The sequence below is a fragment of the Ambystoma mexicanum genome, chromosome 4p (genome assembly GCF_040938575.1).
Source record: "Ambystoma mexicanum isolate Mex_15411 chromosome 4p, UKY_AmexF1_1, whole genome shotgun sequence".
Taxonomy (NCBI): Eukaryota; Metazoa; Chordata; class Amphibia; order Caudata; family Ambystomatidae; genus Ambystoma; species Ambystoma mexicanum.
In genome coordinates, this window is record NC_090927.1 from 549,370,009 (window position 1) to 549,390,606 (window position 20,598).

General features: G+C 45.6%; 1 protein-coding gene across 2 annotated transcripts in view; it reads left to right on the plus strand.

Moving 5' to 3' along the window:
• Positions 1–20,598, plus strand: part of MYOM2 (myomesin 2) — a 578,568-nt gene that overhangs the window by 386,991 nt on the left and 170,979 nt on the right. For both annotated transcript variants that reach the window (XM_069606094.1, XM_069606095.1), the window contains 2 exons: positions 1,442–1,556; positions 6,380–6,536. In XM_069606094.1, the coding sequence (XP_069462195.1) occupies positions 1,442–1,556; positions 6,380–6,536 (272 nt within the window). The remainder of the gene's footprint in view (positions 1–1,441; positions 1,557–6,379; positions 6,537–20,598) is intronic.

Here is a 20,598-nt window from a genome sequence, read left to right on the forward strand (position 1 = left end):
ACAGGATACTGAGGAGGAGGCTGTCAACCATACAAAGGCTTCTACATTGCTGCCCCTGCCCAGAAAACACAATCTAGGCGAAGGAGAATATTGTACCTTGATAGCAAACCCAAGGAAGAGAATTAGAATGGTATTGATTCTCCTGGAGTCTGTTCCATTTGTATTGTTGTGTTTTTTGTATTCAAGATCCAAGGAAAGTAAAGGTTTCCAGGGTAAGTGCTGTCACTGATATAGAGGAAGGTAGTCAAGGCGTGTTTGGTGATGTCATCAATGTTATTTCATTGTGGAAGTGGGGAGTTGGCACATATTGCACTTCGAGTTCATAATAACAGCCTCACCTATTGACAACCTTCGACTCACTGGAGATCAGGGATGTCAGAAGGGATGTCAGAAGTGGTGAACTAATCATCCTGACCAGAGCAGCTTTAACTGTGGCCTAAACATACAATGCAGATTGTCTAGTCCTCAGTGAACATTGAGCCACAAGCTCACAGCCCTTGTTCATCTGTTGTCACACAACATTCTCATGCTTTAAAAGGAGAAATGAAACAACAAAGGAATGTTAACCCTTAATGTTGAAGTGCAGTGTTAGAGGGTTTTGTAACACATTGCATTATTTTTCAACACTCTGTTAACTGGTGGCCTTTCTGCTGTGCAAGACTGTTTGCCCAAAACTCAAAGTGTGACTGGTTTATGAATGTGTTGTTGAAATTACATTAACTGTTTGGCCAGCAGTTTTGTTTTTAAAGGTGTTCTGAAGCAGTTGCCAAGTCCTGCCACCAACTCATAACAGCACAAACGCCACTAAGTAATATTAAGAAAAGCTGTGTTTCCACTTTTATATGACATCAACATCGTTCCCTCTGTTTTCCCTTCTTTTCCCGACAATGCATACAACATTTGACCCCCTTTACTTCACCTAAAAGAACATGTTCTACACTTACCTCCTCTGCATTTGTTTCTCTAGGGATGTACTTCTTCTTACCTTGTCTACATCTTAACATTGTCAAGGTGGCCATCTATATGGTATGGTTAGTTGTAAGATAAGGGTTGGGGGAAAAGTATAGGCTAACAAAGAAGATGGGTACCAGTGGTCTGCTCCAGTAATGACACAGTGAATGTTAGAGAGGGCAAAAACAGAAGAAACAAAGGTATGAAGAGGTAAATGTGGCGAAGTGAATGTATGGTGAAGAGAATTTTGAAGAAGTAAAAACATACTTCTGATGTCTCAGTGTTTCTTGTGTGACTGTTGGTCACATCCACGGAGGAAACACAAGTATGTGTGCGTCAGAGAGTAGGATAAGGCAAACGTGTGGGAAATGGCCATACAACGTTATCGGCCAGACACAACAAAAATAGAAAATACAAATGCGTATCTGAATTAATGCTTCTGAGCGTCTAAATACCTTCATTCTTCACTAATATATGTTTTCGTTTTAAGGTCACGGAACTGGAAGAGGGTAAAACCTATGTTTTTCGAATTCGTGCAGTGAATGCAGCTGGCATAGGCAAACCATCCGACATTTCTGAACCAGTGATCGCCCAGGCTAGACCAGGTATGCATGAATGTAAACGATCAGTAACTCTTATTAAAACTTATGAATTTCAACAAACTTCATAACCTATGCAGTGCATGAGATTTCCACTAAACTCGATCAATGCAGCGAGTGGTTCAGAATAGCCCTGTGAACACGTTCTCTGTGCTCGGTTTCACACAGATGTAGGGTCTGGGACCATCAAGGGAGAGAAGAAGGAGGTGCAGGATTGGTTATATATCTGTGCATCCCATTATGATCAATTATGTCCATACAAATTAGCCAATTCAACTTCTGGTCTCCTAACCTTTTACACAATTTACTTCTATACTGCCTACATGCACACAGCACAAAGTGAAAACACAATAGTTTTCAGTGAATTGTGGCCTGCAAATAATACCTTTTTTTTCAATAATAGATACGAATTAAAATGAGTTTGGTAAATCAGACCCCCGCGATTCTTCAGTCAGCACGGAACTGTGAAGACCCATCAGGATTTATGAAGTATGCATGGATACATGTGTCAATACGCTGATTGTGTTCCACACCAATTACATTTCATGAGTTTGTAACATCACATTAAATCAAAAATTCATTTTAAAATAGGCATTTGGAAAATTTGGAAATGCATTGATACTAATATCTTTTGCATTAATATAATTTTAGTCTTGGCAGACCATAGATACAACTTTGGAAAAGTTACCACCACTTAATGCTCCCCTTCCAAGCAACATTAGTGGCCCTATACAGAAAATAAAGACGGCCAAATGACCTGTTCTCTCTGAGTCCAAGTCAACAAGGTCTAAGATCATGTGTGTACTGAAAAAGCGGATATCAATCCAGGTGCATACTTGTTGTGTGGGGGTCTAGTGTTTTGTTGACATGAGCGCCGTGACTGTGTCATGACGCTCACGTGCTTGTCTAATAAAAGGGGCTCTGCTGGCACTGCGAGGGCAGAGCAGCAGAGCCCCAGGAAGCGGCAACTCGTGTCTGTGTGTGTGTGCTTGGATGCAGGTTGTGGGCCTGCCACGTGGTCGTGGCCTTGTGTGCGGCACGGCCCGAGTGCCCTCGGAGCCGCGACCGCTGGAGTCTGGGGTGGCACCCCCGCACTGTGTAGCCTGCGCCCGGAGACACCGGACGCCATAGGGTGCTTCCGTACCAGAGACATGTCGGTTGTCCACCGACATGCCTACGCTATCGGGTGATCCCCGGAGACCAGAGGCAGCCTCCAACACTGGCGACGAGGTCGCGCCCGCCAGCTGGTGGTGGTGGTGGGCGGGGAAAAAAACAAAAAAAGGGACCCGCGTACACGGCTGCAATCGGCAGCCGTGTAGGAGAGGGACGTGGTGGCCGCAAGATTGCGGGTGGCCCCGGGACCTGTTGCGGTCCTCCTGCGCCGGTCGCCTGGTGCCCGCGGTGGGAGCTGGAGGGAGCCCGGACCGCGGACGAAGTAAGGGGGTGTGGCTTGGAGCTCCGACTCGCCTGCGGGCCTCATCTGAAGGCCTGTTTCTTCCCCCAGGCGCCAACAAGAAGAGCGGGAAGGGGTGTGGGCTGCCGGCGATGCAGAGCCGGAAAAGGGGATCCCCACCCCCCGGGCTGCCGTGGTGAACGGCCCAACCGAAAGTAAAGGAAAGCCCCTCCATATATGGGCCCACAGAAAAAAAAACGTTTTCGAGTGTGGGCTTTGTGACTGACTGGGCTGCCCCGGGGAGGGAGAGAACTTAGAACAGCCCAGGGAATGGACATTGCCCCTCCACAAGCCGCATTTGTGCCAAGCCCTAGGGGTTGCGGCTCCATCTGGAGTGCTTGTGCGCCCCTGGGCAGGAAGAACGGGGGCATCCAGGGTGGTGAACAGTGCAGTGAGGACACCCTGTGCTGCATCAGCAGCGGGCCCCGAAGGAGGAGCGCGGTCCTGGGTGCATCGGGGTGCCGTCAAAGGTGCTCTCCACCAAGGATCAAGATACCTGAAGTGCAGTAACAGCAGGCATATATCGACACCGGTGACGGCATCCGGCATCCCCAACTGCAGTCAGCATGGTGGATGACGAGGGGATATGTCGGGGTCAGCTGGCACCAATACCCAACTTCGATGTCCTGGGTGCGCCTGCAGGTCTGGGACCCCGGTGGACAGCCTGGGTGGAAAACCTGGAGCTGTACTTTGAGGCCATGGAAATCAAAGACGCAGCAAAGCGCCCAACACTCCTGTACTCGGCCGGGCTAGCCGTCCAGAGGCTGTTCAAGACATTAAGGCCCAGAGATCAGTCTTACGATGCAGCCATCGCAGTCCTGTACGAGTACTTCAGGCCCATGGTCGACAGGGACTATGAACGGTTCAGGATGAGGTGTGCAAGGCAGGAGGAAGGGGAAAGCCTCGATGCATTCCACGGGAAGCTGCGCGGAATTGCACTCTCCTGTGACCTGGGGAATTTCGAGGAGGACGAGATCCGGGCGCAGATTATCTATGGCTGCAGCTCCACCAAACTGCGCAGGCAGGTTCTGAGGGACCCAGCGCTGACCCTCGATCGCATATTGGAGATTGGCAGGGCCCAGGAACTGGCAGAGGTGCGAGCCTCCGTCATGGACTCCTCTAGACACCACCTAAAGATGGAGGTCCCCATGCCGCGAGTGAAGGTTGAGGAGGTGGCGGCTGTCGGCAGGTGGCCAGGAGGAAGAGTGATGAGGAGGGGAGACTGGCCAAAGAGAGACCCCAATGCCACCATATGTCATCAGTGTGGGTGGGATCTTCCACACCTGCAGGACTTCCCGGCGATGGAACAGATCTGTGGAAGGCACGGGAAAGGAGATCACTTTGCACGAGTGTGTCTCACTCCAGCCCCAGCCGGCATGATAGGGGCATCAGGGGGGAGTGAGGTGAAGGGGAGAAAGACCCCCAAGGTGGCGGCGGTCCAGGTGGTGGAGAGTCCCCGAGAAGTACTGTATGTTATAGGGGAGGAGGAGTATGAAGAGAATGTATTCTTCTTGTCCTGCAGCGGTGCCGGGGGCCAGCTTGATCCCGGGATTTTTTAAGTTGGAGGAGCCCGTCATAGGGCCCCACGGTGTGAGGACTGGAACACACCTGTTTGTTTTGCAGTGTTAAAAGTGTTTGAGTTTTAGTAGTCTGTAGGTGGTGTGCGGACTGGAATGCACCAAATGTTTGTGGTGGGTTTTTGTTTGCTTATAATAAAGGATGGATGTTGTGTGGGGGTCTAGTGTTTTGTTGACGTGAGCGCCGTGACTGTGTCATGGCGCTCATGTGCTTGTCCAATAAAAGGGGCTCTGCTGGCGCTGCGAGGGCAGAGTAGCAGACCCCCAGGAAGCGGCAACTCGTGTCTGTGTGTGTGTGCTTGGATGCGGGTTGTGGGCCTGCCACGTGGTCATGGCCTTGTGTGCGGCGTGGCCCGAGTGCCCTCGGAGCCGCGACCACTGGAGTCTGGGGTTGGCACCCCCGCACTGTGTAGCCTGCGCCCAGAGACACCGGACGCCGTAGGGTGCTTCCCTACCAGAGACACGCCAGTTGTCCACCAACGTGCCTACGCTATCGGGTGATCCCGATAGCATCCGTGGGCTGCCCCAGAGACCGGAGGCAGCCCCCAACAATACTAAATCGTTCTGCTCCAGCCCAGTCATAGTCCGCACCCATAATGCTAGGCAATTCTCTGAGGAATATAATGATCAAAAAACAAACCCAGACACAGGTTTCGGATGTGTTTAGTGTCATCAGTGAGGCATGCATGTGGTGCTGCACCTATCTAGGCAGAGAAAGCAAGGAGTACGCACCTGGATTACCCTTACTATCATAGGTTGAAATTAATAGCATTTGCAAAGGTGCTTTGCCATATGAGATCCCTTCTACTGATACCAAACATGTCCAAATACCAAATACTGATCAATACCAAATATCCTGATCTATGAGATAGTGCCACCTTCCATAGCCGACAATAACATTTTACCACGCTCTTCTTCCGCAGAGGAGAAACATCTATTTGAATATCATTCTAGTTCCTCCAACAGGGACAGTCCAGATCCAAAATGTTAGGCAACTCTACTCTCTGAACAAGAGTACCAACAGCATGCCCAGCCATGTCTTTCTTCCTTCTTGTGTGTCATCAGTAAGATGTGACAGTGATTGTAGACACAAAAATGAAGACGCCCTCGTCTGGGCATCATTCCATACAAACAGTTATCTGGCCTGACTGTGTGCAGTAAAGAATCGGTCACATTTTTGCACAATCTGTATGGGAATGATTAGTTCTTGACAATAGATCAAATACATGTTCCAGAAAACATTTCTTCAGCTTCCTGTTTTCAAAACATAGAAGACAGTGTTCAAATTGATTACCATATATATTCTAAAATAGGTTAAACATTCCCTCTATGTGAGAAACAAATGTATTATCAGTGTTTACTGTCAATTGGTCCCTAAAGGATGCGGATTTGCTGTTATCCCATGTGTAAACGTTACCTTGCTTGTGCAAATCTGGGGTGACAAGTCATCACCACTAGATTGAGATGTTCATATGAATATCTTAAGTCGTTAATAGCGTAATGTGTCTGAAAAGTACATTTATTTTAAAAATGAAGACACGATTGAAAAGATTCCTAAAGCAAACTATGACTTCCAGTCCTAGCACAGTTCCCTTCCCACAGACAGTAGTGTTTGACCCTGCATCGTTGTAACTAAACCCCAATAGATAATGTTTCCCAGCTCTCTTAAAGGTCAACAAATGAAGAAATGATATGCTACATTTGCCTAGTTGTTACACAATCTTTTATTTTTATTTATAAAGGGGAGCAGGGTTGTGTTTCAGATGTGTTTCATGGCTTATTTCATTTTCATATTGCAGGTGCTGAAGAAATTAGCACAGGTGTTGATGAAGAGGGTAACATTTACCTCACTTTCAACTGCAAAGAGAGGACAGATGCATCCCAGTTTACTTGGTGCAAATCTTATGAGGAGATCACTGACGAAACTAAGTTCAGTTTTGAAACAGTGGGCGAAAAGTAAGTCTTCCATCATGGTGTTAAACAGAGGAATTTTACACTGTAAATATTCTGACAGTGCAGTCTGCTTTGCAATGTGATGATTGCAACCTAATAGTCTGGGATGAATTGTGCGCTATAACAACATGCTTTATTGATCACATTGGAATCAATGTTCGAAGTCAGTGACTCACTCATCTCTTTCGCTATTGGGTTGTTTTCATCTTAATTACTGGTTTCCTCCAGACTAGCACACACATCTCTGCATGCTCCACTGCTTCGTCTACTGGCTACATAACCGCCTGTGTTGAACAGTAATAAGACGGTTTGAACTTTTATATCTAGGTCAGGGGCAATTCAGAGATGCCTTCAATCATAGTTCATTGTCTAGCTTCTGATAATTTGTGAATTGATAAGAGGTTCACAAAGATCAATAGTAATAGAATAAGGTAAGCATTATATTTTTCTGATTTGTATGTCAATCAAATTTGTATGATTTGTCAAATAAGATTTTACAAATCTGATTTGTATGTCCAGACTAGATTATTGCAATGCCCTGTATTCAGGTGCCAACAAATATGTCACAGATAAAATTCAAAGACTGCAAAACAATGCGTTAAGAGCAGCTTTGAATATACTGAACAGAGAGCACATTTCTAAGTTTAGACGAGAAGCCCACTGGCTAAAAATTAACGACAGGATCCTCCTTAAAACAGTCTCACTCACATCCAAATGCCTGAACCACCTAGCACCCCCATACCTTTCTGAAAGAATAAATAGAAGATTTGCCTCCCGCCCAATGAGATCTGCTAATGCCCACACACTAGAGACTCCCAGATTTAAACAAACCACAGCTGGTGGAACCAGTTTCCCAGCCAAAGCAGCACAATGCTGGAATGAACTCCCATCTGATCTCAGAATGGAACAACCCTACCCTGAATTCAGATGCAATATACTCAAATAGCTATGATCAAATGACTCTTAACCCCATGTTGAGCCTCGTCCTAGCTCCACCAAGCTCATTGTTTCTGCCACTGATTGACCTGCAATATGTACTACATTCTATGTGAGCTTGTTGCCTCCACCTCCTAATTGTAACCAGAGGTGCCAGTATCCATATATTCCTTGTATGTATGTTCATATCTAACATGCTCTGTAACTAAGTTTTAAGTGTTCTTGTCCTGTTGCGCCTAGCTACCCAGGGTTTGGCGTGCATTATTAAATAAACAAACAAACAAAGGAACAACCATATAACAGTTCTTGAGCTGGATCTCCTTAAATTCCGGAAACTCCTGAACACTTTCCTCTTATCCTCTTCTTCTCTATCTGTCTACCCTGCTAACCCAATTCTCTGTTTTCCCTCCCTCCCTCTTCTTACTGACTTGCCGTCGGGTGTACCCCAGAGTCTCACTGGTCCCTGACATCCCCTCCAGTCCTCTTTCGCACTTGCCTCAGGGCCCTACACCTCACCCACACTGAATGCACTTGAGAAATGTACCCTAGAGAGTGACTCTTTCTGCACTTACCACAGTCTCTACCGACCAGATGCACTTCACCCCCCCATGACCCTCTGTGCATGTGCACGATCCGTACGCAACACGCCTGAAGATCACATGTCTGTGCTCCCTTGTCTCCACCCCTTAATTGCACTGTTAAAACTGCAGAATCACCGCCAGGCCTATTTGCTATCTCCAAACTGTTACATGTATTTGTTTACTCACTTAATGCGCCTGTGCCGACTATTATCGCCTCAGAATTTCAAGGGATTTGATCGACTGTCCCCCCACCCCATGTTCCCACCCTCCTTGAGTGCTTTGAAACACTTGCCTGTGCATAGGAGCTACATAAATAAGCAATACCATAACAGGAAAGCTGCAGAGACCTCCAATTTTCAAACCTGAGCTAATTATTCAGAGGTGTAACTCTGCTCAGCCTGTCTACTATGACACGGGTAGTATAGCTCAGTGGCAAGGTGTTCATCTTGGAAGCAAGACAATGCAGAGCAACACAGGCTCGAATCCCGGGTTGCGCTTAGCAACCTCTTCGGTACTAAGCATGGTATAAATAACCAATTATATACTGACATCTCTCAGCAGCTGCCATGTGTTTTGTCAGCACTGCAATAACAGAGTAACATGGACATTACTGCAAATAGCATGATGGATCCCAAAGTTCCAATAGCCAGGTGCTGCCATTAACCGTGGGCAGCCCTGCTGCAAATTATATAATTGTGTGCTCCCAGGACCTGGTGGCAGAGTAATACTTAAATTTAAGTCATTTCTAATTTTGACGTTATGGCCTATGGGAATCATGTACAACCATACTGGCTAAAACACATTAATGTAATTTTAGTGTCAGCATTGTTTCTAATGACTCATCTCCCCTGTGAGAGTTGTGTATCCAGCTGTATGAAACTGAGTTTCATCCAAAACAGCCTTAACAAAGGCTCTTTGCTCTCTGGAGAGAACGTACACTTTCTAAAAGAACATGATATGCCCCAGGGTGCCTGCAGGGGACCCATGCTTCAAAGGACAGATATTATAAGCAAGAGGAAAATGACACCAGGGTGGTAAGTACTAGAGAATCTTTATTACAAGGCAGATAGGCTACAGAAAAGATAAAGTACAGAGAAGTCACCAACATCATGGAATCTCTTTGGTCACTCACACTCCCTGTGATCCCTCCATGCATACACTGAACTCCCAGACTGACATCCCCAGGACAAGACACGGATTACAGCAAGCAGGATCGGACATTTACAGAAGGCTTAAAATCGCCAATCTGCTGTGAAAGAATGACTATCTAGGGGGTGAGACCACCCCTTCAATTTAATAATTTTTTAATTCAGAAGAACAATGATTTCACCTGCACCTCTATTGAAGTAGTCTGCCCAATGTCCTCTACCATACATGTAAAGATAAAGCTAAAGACTCCAAGGGTAGAGGAAGACCATTTCTCAAACAATCCCAGAAGAACATTTGAGGTGACCTGCTGTATGGACAAGCCCTACGTGTTGCCTTAGCACTGGCACCGGAACCCTCTTCACTCAAAGTAACAGTCCATTTAAGTGCCCCCTGCTGAACTTCATGGCTAGGAAGCACAGACCAAGGATGCCCCTAACCCCTCAAGACACTGGACAAGGTCTCACAGCAACCTAGGAGTCAATGATCAGCAGTGGGCTCTGATTCTCACATTGACCCACTTTTGGTACTACTCAGATGCTTTTGAGTTATTTTCAAGCTGCTGCTGCTTCACCAAAGCTGCCATTGACACTTGCCACTTTTCAGATCGATTTGAGCTGCTGACTGAAGCCGCACGTACCTGCACTGTAGCCATTTTTGAGCTGACTGCCACTGAAGAAATGTATTGCATCATTGGACATCATCAAAGTGGCTCATCATGTTTCAGATGGTGACTAAACCAATTCCCCACCTGTGCCGATTTCAAGCTGATCACCACTTCACTCCACCATCTCAATGCATGTGATTCATTGGGAACAACCAGTATGACTGCCTTAACACTGACTCAAGTCTGTCTAGCCTTAAGAACACACCTAAAAAGATTGGTCACAGTTTTGTAGCCCCAAGGTATCATCACTGCTGTAGATGGGGAAGCCCCCCAAAGGATGTCAGGGTGGTGAGGCTGCCACCCTATATTCCCCCTGGGGCTGATACTCAGTGGGAGGACCTCATGAGGAGGGAGAACCCATCAAGAGCAGTCACCAAATAGGTAGAACACAGTACTTCTTTAGTCCTTGTCATGCCTGCTGGACATACCTCTGGACCAGGAACGACCTCTCCATATAAAATGAGTTGCGCCCATAGAACCATTAGACCATTCTACTCAAAATGGAGGTTGTTCGATGCATTGCCCGGAAAACGACGTCTGCATTATTCACGCCGTTAAAATTCACGTGACTTAGGTCCGTCACATGTATCACGGCAGTGCGTACATAAGCAGCGTGGAAACTCTGATCGCTGCTTCTGATTAAGTCAATTTTGGCGTTTTGGTAGCTGAACTCCGGACCTGCGTTCTCACATTCCCTTCAGCAACTTCTTTGGCCTATTTTGAGCGTGTTTCCCTACACACGCTAATTCCGGAGCTGCGTGAATCCTGTTCCCGTGCCAAATCTCCACGCGGACGCTGTCTGCAAGCGCGGCTGTCCTGAGCTGTGTGAATCCTGTTCGTGTGACATATCTCCACGCGGACTCTGTCTGCAAGCGCGGCTGTCCTGAGCTGCGTGAATCCTGTTCTCGTGCCAAATCACCACGCGGATGCTGTCTGCAAGCGCGGCTGTCCTGAGCTGCGTGAATCCTGTTCGCATGCCAAATCTCCACGCGGACGCTGTCTGCAAGCACGGCTGTCCTGAGCTGCGTGAATCCAGTTTGCGTGCCAAATCACCTAGCGGACGCTGTCTGCAAGCGCGGCTGTCCTGAGCTGCGTGAATCCTATTCGCGTGCCAAATCTCCACGCGGACGCTGTCTGCAAGCGCGGCTGTCCTGAGCTGCGTGAATCCTGTTTGTGTGCCAAATCTCCACGCGGACGCTGTCTACAAGCGCGGCTGTCCTGAGCTGCGTGTATCCTGTTCGCGTGCCAAATCTCCACGCGGACGCTGTCTGCAAGCGCGGCTGTCCTGAGCTGCGTGAATCCTATTTGCGTGCCAAATCTCCACGCAGACGCTGTCTGCAAGCGCGGCTGTCCTGAGCTGCGTGTATCGTGTTCGCGTGCTAATATCTACACGCGGACGCTGTTTTCAAGCGCGGCTGGTCTGGCTGCGTGTATTCTATCGCGTGCTATCCTGCACGTGGTTTTCTGAACTATTTTTGAACCTTTGGTACCTGTGACAGTTAACAGGTGACAATCTTATTTCTGTTCATCGTGGGAAAGGAAGTATTTCATGAACTATTGGAAAGTTATTGTGCACAGTACTTTGGACGCTATCCTGTGGTGCACCAACCCGGTATTTAGCGAGAGCCTCGTGCCGTTCGGGATAAGTCTCCCTTACTAATATTCTCTTCCTTTGTCGTTTGTTCAACTTCTGGTTTTCTTCAAGGAACTTCGTGGATTACTTCAGTTTTTGCCATAAGGTCAGTGTCTGAATTAATGCTAAACTGTGTTATCTTAATAATTCGATTGGGACAGTTTCCTATGATACTTTATCTATCCTAGACATGCTTCCTACACAATTCCCACGCCCTTTCCAGTGATCCATCTCTCTGCCTGTTTCATCCAGTCAGAGAGTTGTATCATTTGGAAGGTCCAAATTGACCTACCTACAATCAAGTCGTGTGAAAAAAGGGTCCGGAAGAGCCCTACCAATTGTACCTTTTTTGGTTACCGTATCCTTTTCAATTGATACACTGGTGATTTATGACAGAATCAGAAGCCATGGAGGGTACGGATCCTTTAACTGTTTTGACTCAGTTAATCACTGACTTGAGAAATGAAATGATTACGGCACAGGACGTGCTACGGCATCGAATGGATGTTATGCAAGATGCCATGCATGCCACTCCTCAGGGAGCACGGGTTCCAGTAGCCACTGCATCTGGATCTGGGACTACGACACCATCATTATCACAGGAAACTCTTAAAGTGGTGATCCCCACACAGTTTCCTTGGCTCCCCCGGAAAGGTTCACAGGCGATCCTAAAACCTATAGAACTTTTGTTAATCAGTGCCGACTTCATTTCCTTTGCCGACCTAATTCGTTTCCCGATCTAACTACTAAAGCAGCATTCGTGCTTTCCCATTTGGGGGGTACAGCTGCTGCTTGGGCAAATCCTTTATTGGAATCAAATAGCCCTTTGTTGTACGATTGCGATGATCTTCTGGCTGCTATGAACAAAGTCTTTGATATGCGCTACGCTACTCAAGCCACAGATCTGGAGTTGCTGAATTTACAACAAGGCACTCAACCTCTGTTGGCTTACATTGCACGATTTAACCAATTAACAGCCGAAACTCAATGGCCGGAAGACAAGAAGACGGCTGTTTTCTACAAGGGTCTTTCAGAAGAACTCAAAGATGCCTTGTCCACGGTCCCAGTGGTTCCTACAGGTTTTTCAGAATTTCTTGATTTAATCTTACAAATTGATGCCCGAAGAAATGCCCGCAAAGGAGAGAAAACCTTTCCTTCATGCACCAGTTCGTTCTGATACACCGGCACCTTCTTCGAATGATCCTGAACCAATGCAAATTGGTGCGGTGAGAGGCCGGTTGTCTAGAACCGAAAGAGAGAACCGAAGAAAAAATAACTTATGTATGTATTGCAGTTCATCTGAGAATTTATTGGCGGCATGTCCTAAAAGACCAAATAAGCCTTCGGGAAACGCCAAAACTCGATAGTAGCAGGAGTCCCTGTGTTGAGTGTTACATCGTACTCCATCACATTTCCAGCGCATGCACCGATAGCTGTTGAGATGACTTTACGTTTCAATGATCAAGACTTGGTTTCCAAGGCTATGGTTGACTCTGGAACCACTAATAATTACATCGATATCACATATGCCAAGAAATGTTCTATACCCCTTATAGACAAGGACAAACCTGAAACTGTTAATACTGTGGATGGATCGGTCTTGATTTCCGGTATGGTAACTCAGGAGACAGTACCTATTCAGATGACTTTATCAAATGGTCATTCGGAGGAAATAGTCTTCGATGTCATTGCGGCTCCTATATACAAAATATTACTTGGACTTAATTGGTTGACTCTTCATAATCCCGCCATAGACTGGGTTACGGGATTGATCCAATATCCTTCCGTTTTTTGCAACGAACATTGTTTTACCAGCCAGGTGGTGTCAAATAAATCACATATGTTGGCCTCTATTGAGGGAATTTCCACTATTAGTGTGGTACATCAGAGCGGTACACATATACCAAGTGAATATGCAGATTTTGCTGATGTGTTTGACAGAGGTCAGGCAGAACAGCTGCCTCCACATAGGCAGTATGATTGTCCAATTGAATTATTTCCTGGAGCTAAAATTCCTACTGGTCGAGTTTATTCTTTAACTCTCAAAGAAGATGTTGTCTTGAAAGAATACATCGATAAAGCTCTTGATATGGGATTTATACGGCCATCTCAATCGCCGGCTGCTTCTCCTTTATTCTTTGTTCCAAAGAAGGAAGGAGATCTAAGGCCTTGCATTGATTACAGGGTTATTAACGACATCACCATAAAGAATCAATACCCTTTACCACTGATTAATGTTCTGTTAGATCAATTAGGAACTTCCAAGTATTTCTCTAAATTAGATTTGCGTGGTGCTTACAATCTGGTTCGCATTCGCGAAGGAGACGAATGGAAGGTCACTTTTAAGACGCGGTACGGCCTTTATGAATATTTAGTGATGCCTTTTGGTCTTTGTAACGCTCCCGCCACATTTCAGTTCTTCATGAACGATATCTTCAAAGACATGATGGACCAATTCGTGATGATTTACTTGGATGACATTTTGATATATTCATCGTCTTTTCCAGAACATGTTAAACACGTCTTAGCTGTCTTACAAAGACTGAGAGAGAACAAACTTTTTGTTAAAGCCGAGAAATGTGTCTTTCATACACAAGAAGTGGAATTTCTGGGTTATGACATTACCAATCAAGGTGTTCGAATGAGTCGTTCCAAAGTGAAGGCCATATTGAATTGGCCTGCTCCACACAATGTCAAGTCATTACAGTCATTTCTAGGTTTTGCAAATTTTTATCGCAGATTTATTCGTTCTTTCTCCAAAGCAGTGGCCCCATTGACAGCTTTAACTAGTTCTAAAATTCCATTCTGTTGGAACCAGAATGCCGAAGCTTCTTTTGAGAGGTTAAAAGAAGCATTTACCACTGCACCTGTACTTCAACATCCTGATCCGGATGGTCAGTTTATCGTTGAAGCAGACGCCTCCAGTGTCGCTACAGGAGTTGTACTTTCGCAGGTTTGTGCAGAAACTAAGGAGGAGCATCCAGTTGCTTTCTTCTCACGCAAACTTACCCCATATGAACAAAACTATACTGCCACTGAGCGTGAATTAATTGCAATCAAGGATGCTTTCCAAGAATGGCGACATCATCTTCTTGGGGCCACACGCTAATTCCGGAGCTGCGTGAATCCTGTTTGCGTGCCAAATCTCCACGCGGACGCTGTCTGCAAGCGCGGCTGTCCTGAGCTGCGTAAATCCTGTTCGCGTGCCAAATCTCCACGCGGACGCTGTCTGCAAGCGCGGCTGTCCTGAGCTGCGTGAATCCTGTTCGCGTGCCAAATCACCACGCGGACGCTGTCTGCAAGCGCGGCTGTCCTGAGCTGTGTGAATCCTGTTTGCGTGCCAAATCTCCACGCGGACGCTGTCTGCAAGCGTGGCTGTCCTGAGCTGCGTGAATCCTGTTCACATGCTAATATCTACACGCGGACGCTGTTTTCAAGCGCGGCTGGTCTGGCTGCGTGTATTCTATCGCGTGCTATCCTGCACGTGGTTTTCTGAACTATTTTTGAACCTTTGATACCTGTGACAGTTAACAGGTGAAATTCATATTTCTGTTCATCGTGGGAAAGGAAGTATTTCATGAACTATTGGAAAGTTATTGTGCACAGTACTTTGGACGCTATCCAGTGGTGCACCAACCCGGTATCTAGCGAGAGCCTCGTGCCGTTCGGGATAAGTCTCCCTTACTAATATTCCCTTCCTTTGTCGTTTGTTCAACTCCTGGTTTTCTTCAAGGAACTTCGTGGATTACTTCAGTTTTTGCCATAAGGTCAGTGTCTGAATTAATGCTAAACTGTGTTATCTTAATAATTCGATTGGGACAGTTTCTTATGATACTTTATCTATCCTAGGCATACTTCCTACACAATTCCCACGCCCTTTCCAGTGATCCATCTCTCTGCCTGTTTCATCCAGTCAGAGAGTTGTATCATTTGGAAGGTCTAAATTGACCTACCTACAATCAAGTCGTGTGAAAAAAGGATCCGGAAGAGCCCTACCAATTGTATCCTTTTTTGGTTACCGTATCCTTTTCAATTGATACACTGGTGATTTATGACAGTCCTCCACCTTTACTCCATCTGCTTCTTTGTACCCTCCACCAGGTACCACAATGTGCTGTTGTAATACCTTGCAAGCGGAACCCCTTGAAGGAAAAGACACTTAAACAGTATTCAATGGTAGTACTTCGATGAGGAAGAGGACGTTATTAAGGATGATCACCAATGGGAATGAAGTTACACGCTCTAGCCTTTTTGACAGCGTGATAGTTTAACTATCATTCAAAGGCAGAGCTTAGAGAGAAGGATGGCGTCATCATTCAATGCTCGGTGTGGACCTACCCCTTCACAAGAGCTGCACAGACACTCATCAGGGATAAGCAGATAACGCGCAGGAAGAGGGCAGACTCATGGGGACCCGATGAAATAGGAAGCAAAAAACATACCTGCCTTTTTCCGAGACTGCCACATGGACATCCAGGCAACAGGAGACTGAAATGAGAGTATGCGAGGGACAGTAAACGGTCCCACTGGGCTGAAGAGCCACCAAAACTCCTGGTAACCCCAAAATAACCACAGAGACAAGGTCAATGACCTAAAGGTACAAGGGTGGCTAGTCTAAAAGTTGGGGAGACCCATGGAGCACATGGGGAACAAAGTGGAGCAAAGGAAGACTCACAGATCTTGGCAGGAGATTAAACAAGGGCCATAGAGTGAAGGCAAAGTGAAGCAGGATGCTAATGTGAAGAAACCAGTAAAAAGGGTTTGGGACCCAGATGAGAAAAAGATACCCCAATTAGTAAGAGGGGGAATTATGACCATTGAAGAAACAAGGAACATTCACAGACTCTGGCAGGATAGTAAACCAGGGCTGTGCGATAGAGCAAGATTGGAGAAGTGTTGTGAGTCAATACCTGAAGGTGGTCTGCGACCCTGGTGGGAAGAGAGTTCACCAAATTATATCCAAGAGCAATACAAACTTTATAGGTGTTGAGAATACCCAGAGACCTTGGCATGAGAGTGAACTAAGGGTGTGGGTGAAAGAGAATGAAGAGAGACAAAACTTGGAAGAAACTAGTGTACCCGAGACAGTGGGTCAAGAAGAGGGGTGCCATGAATGTGGTCTGGGACCCACAACAAGTGAGAAGATTAATTGCATAGCAGGTTACTATATGGACCCAGGCTATTTTACCTTGTCACAACCCTGAGAAGCAGGTCTGCTCACGAAGAATAAACCTTGTGGAATGCGAAAAAGGTTTTGGGGAAAGGAAATCAAACCACAAGCCTCGTGGAACTTATATTTACTTTTCTACAACCGTTTTGAACATTTAGTTTAGCACTATTATATCGGGCTGAAGGTGAGCAGTCAAATGGCATTTCCCTTTTCGCCTTTTTCCTAAATTTAGTTTGTGAGGCATAGGATAGGTTTTGAACACATGACCATGGACTATAAGTTGGACATCCTGATACTGACAGTATCATTAGTTAGTTTTGTTGAGGCAGGGAAACCCCTCATAGATATAGGGCTATGTAGGATGTTCTCCAACCCTTCTTATTTTGTCTTGAATACTAGTTTTAATCAATCAATATGCCACCCTTGTGTCCGTCTCTTACTCCCAGACCTTCACAGAGCCCACTCTTTATCTTTTTTAAATATCGTCATTGAAACTAAAAAGTGCTGGTGGAAATATGGCCTATTGGACACTGTTTTCAGATCCAGAGTTCTTCTTAATGCCTTCATATCCCCTGTCTTCTTTTGCACGGTAGGCTATTGGACCTTATTGTACGCTCTTTTATTTTGGTACCTGAGACATTTTATTGATTGGATTCTGCTTTTCTAGCTCACATCCCCCTGACTAGCATAACCTTCCCACGTTAACACAAAGAGAACGTGCCTGTTTCACCTTCATGATTGGGATCATTGCTAGTATAATAGGACTGTGGGGCACAATAGGATTTTCATCCATTACTTATCCCTGCACTCATCCAAAGCTGTAGTAATTTTCTCGTATCATTAAACAAGTGAAGCAAATGAGAAAGCACTTCTTTATGCCACCTGATGGCAGTAGCGTAAGCATTATACATTTATCATTGCTTATCTAGAGAAAGATTGTGACTTATTGATTAGAAATAACTTAAGCTCAAGCCAGCGGGGGCAAGTGGTTGGCATATTGTATAACTGCTATACATGTCCAATATTTACCCTTTGTATGCAGGACTAGCTATGAAGTTAAGCATTTGCCTTTTGGGCTATAGGGTCACATCTGATATTGTGGATTTTCTCCGATTGTTTGATTGGCCAGTTGTCAATAATCTTTAGAGTGCCAAAGGTTTAATGCTAATTCAACAATATTGCACACCGAGGGTGCATGTTAGCACATATTTTGTAACTCTTTTTAGAACACCTGTCAATCAACATTATTGAATGCAGCTCTTTTAGAACAAGAAATTGAGGCTGTATTAAGGTTGTCCTCATATATTCAGATGACACTATCCTTATGATTCTCAATGCAATAGAACATCTGGCTCTTGTGACAAAGACAGAGTTTGTGACATGTGCTCTTTTTCTTTATATATGTCACACGTGGTTGGGGGTACTTGAGCTTGTCATTGAATGAAAGGCAAAGGTTGATGCAAACAAAGTGCTGTTAATCTACCCCCATCGACCAAATAACAACCATTAGACAGGAAATGAGCATTCAAATGATTGAAGAGTGGTGGTATTGGGAAGTTCACGCTATATTAAGACCAATTGAAGTTTTGCAAAACATTGCCATGTGGACCCCTGGAAACATTAAGTTGCATGAGTCCAACATTTAGCAGATTGTACACTGCTAGATAGCCTAATTAAAGCTTTTTGAGTATATGTCATTGAAACAACATTTAGAACAAGGGAACTACTAAATATCTTCACTTAACCAGCAATGCAATGTGATGATGTAATCAGACCATTAATCAAAGCACTTACCATTAATCAAAGCACTTCTTCTCATTCTCAAATGGCAGTGTAATGAGCCTAATTACCTACATTGCTACAGTTTAAGTTACAGCTATATTGCAAGTATGATATGATATGATATTTCATTTATAACACACCTGTAGACAAGTGTTTCTAGGCCCAACAAGACAGGGGAGGGATGACAGAGGGAGGACACAACAAGCAATCTTAATAGACCTTGCATTATTCAGATCGTGCAAGTGTGACAACGCAAAGTGCAGGGGGAACGGAGAGTGGGGATGTCCCAGCGACGGGGGAGTCCAATCAGGGCAGCATTGCTCTGGGTAAGTGCAAGGAGGCAGGAGATTATAGGGTTACAGTTACAGCCCCTAAATATGCAGCAAGTCCGGAGGCAGTGCATGGGAGACTGATCATGGAGGAGCCTGGTAACCAGTGGGCCTTTGGATGGTAGCCAATCAAGCAGTTGGCCCAGCAGACAGGTAGGTCAGCAGGGGAGAGCGAGAGAGAGACAGAGGGAGAGAGAGAGAGAGAGAGAGACAGACAGAGAGAGAACCGAATGGAAAACGAAGGTCTTGAGCTGCTTACAGAACTTTAGGTGGTTTGGCTCAAGTAGGTAGGTCATTCCAGTGGGAGGCACCTGCAGACGAGAGAGATCTACCCCCCACTCTCTGCCTGGAGAAGTATCTGACCCTCAGAGAGTTTGAGGTAACTTAGCGAATGGATCGAGAAGGAAGGTATTTTGGAAGAGAGTGTTGGATGTAGTGCACACCCCGGCCCCCAAAAGATTTGTGGACGAAGCAGAGGGTCATGTGGAGAGATTTCAGGGCTGGGGAGGTCCAATCCATGGGCTTGAGGCCAAAGACAAGTCTTGTAGTCCTGCTCTGGATTAGTTGCAGAGGGTGTAGAGTCGAGGAAGGCAGATTGAGAAAGAGTCTGTTGCAGTAGTCCAGCCTAGAGACAACCAGAGCTCTGGAGACAATGAGCTTCTGTGGGAAGGTGAGAAAAGGAAGAATATCTCCTGAGGAGGTCCATCTGGTAGTGGCTCTTCTTGGCAAGAACCATGATGTGAGGAGAGGAGAGAGTGGAGTCGAAGATGATACCAAGGTTTTTTGCCTCACAGGAAGGCGAAGGAAGGGGGCCCAAGGAGGGCAGCCTGAGTGAGAGAGGGAAAGTGGGAGAAGGGGTCCCAATGAGAAGAATCTAAGTCTTACTGGCATGAATGCAGAGATTATTAGAGGCACACCATGCCCGAATCATGGAAAGAGAGTCAGGAATGAATGAGAAGGAGGAAGAGGCTGAGCGGAGCTTGAAAGAGAGCTGAGTGTCACCAGCATAACACAGAAAATTAGAAGAGAAGGTATAGATCAAGTGGGCCAAAGACATTGAAGAGCCAGGGTGAGAGGATAGAGCCCTGGGGAACACCACATTCGGAGAGGGAGGTGGTGGAGAGAAAGGACCCAAGTACTGATTGGGTTAATTTATTACATTAATGTGACGGGGTGTTTGAAATACTTTTTTTAATAGAAGACAATTTATGTTAATGTGACGTAACTGTTGATAATATTTTGACTTTTCTCTGTGGCTTTTTATACCATTTTATGGTTAAATTACATTTAGAAAGGATGACAAGGTTTACACTGACGGTCAATCCCTTGACCTATTAGGGATGTGAATCAGCAGGATCATCCTCAGCTGGTTCAGGACATACCTTTCCAATTGTAACAAGGTTGTACAAATAATTTCCCCCAGATCACCACTCTACCTATCGCACATGATTTCCTGCAAGGATTCATCGTCTCCCACTGAATTTCAGTTTAAAAATATATATGTATATATATATTTTTATTGGTTTAATTAAACCTTTAAAAAACAGAACAACAAGAAAAAACACAAAAGAAACACACGACTTACCCATCCTTATAAGACTCTTTCATCAGGTTATCAGCATCTAATCGTCATTTTGCTGATAATTGGAGCGGTGTTATGTTTTTGGAGAGCAGGTGTAGCAGTTTTTACATGGAACCACTTGAAACCCTCCAAGCTCCATACAAAAGCCATATACACCAATGCGCAGGTGACACACAGCATTACCTCCAGATATCCTCCATTGAAGAGATCCACAGAGTCAAGGATTTCCTCTCATTTAT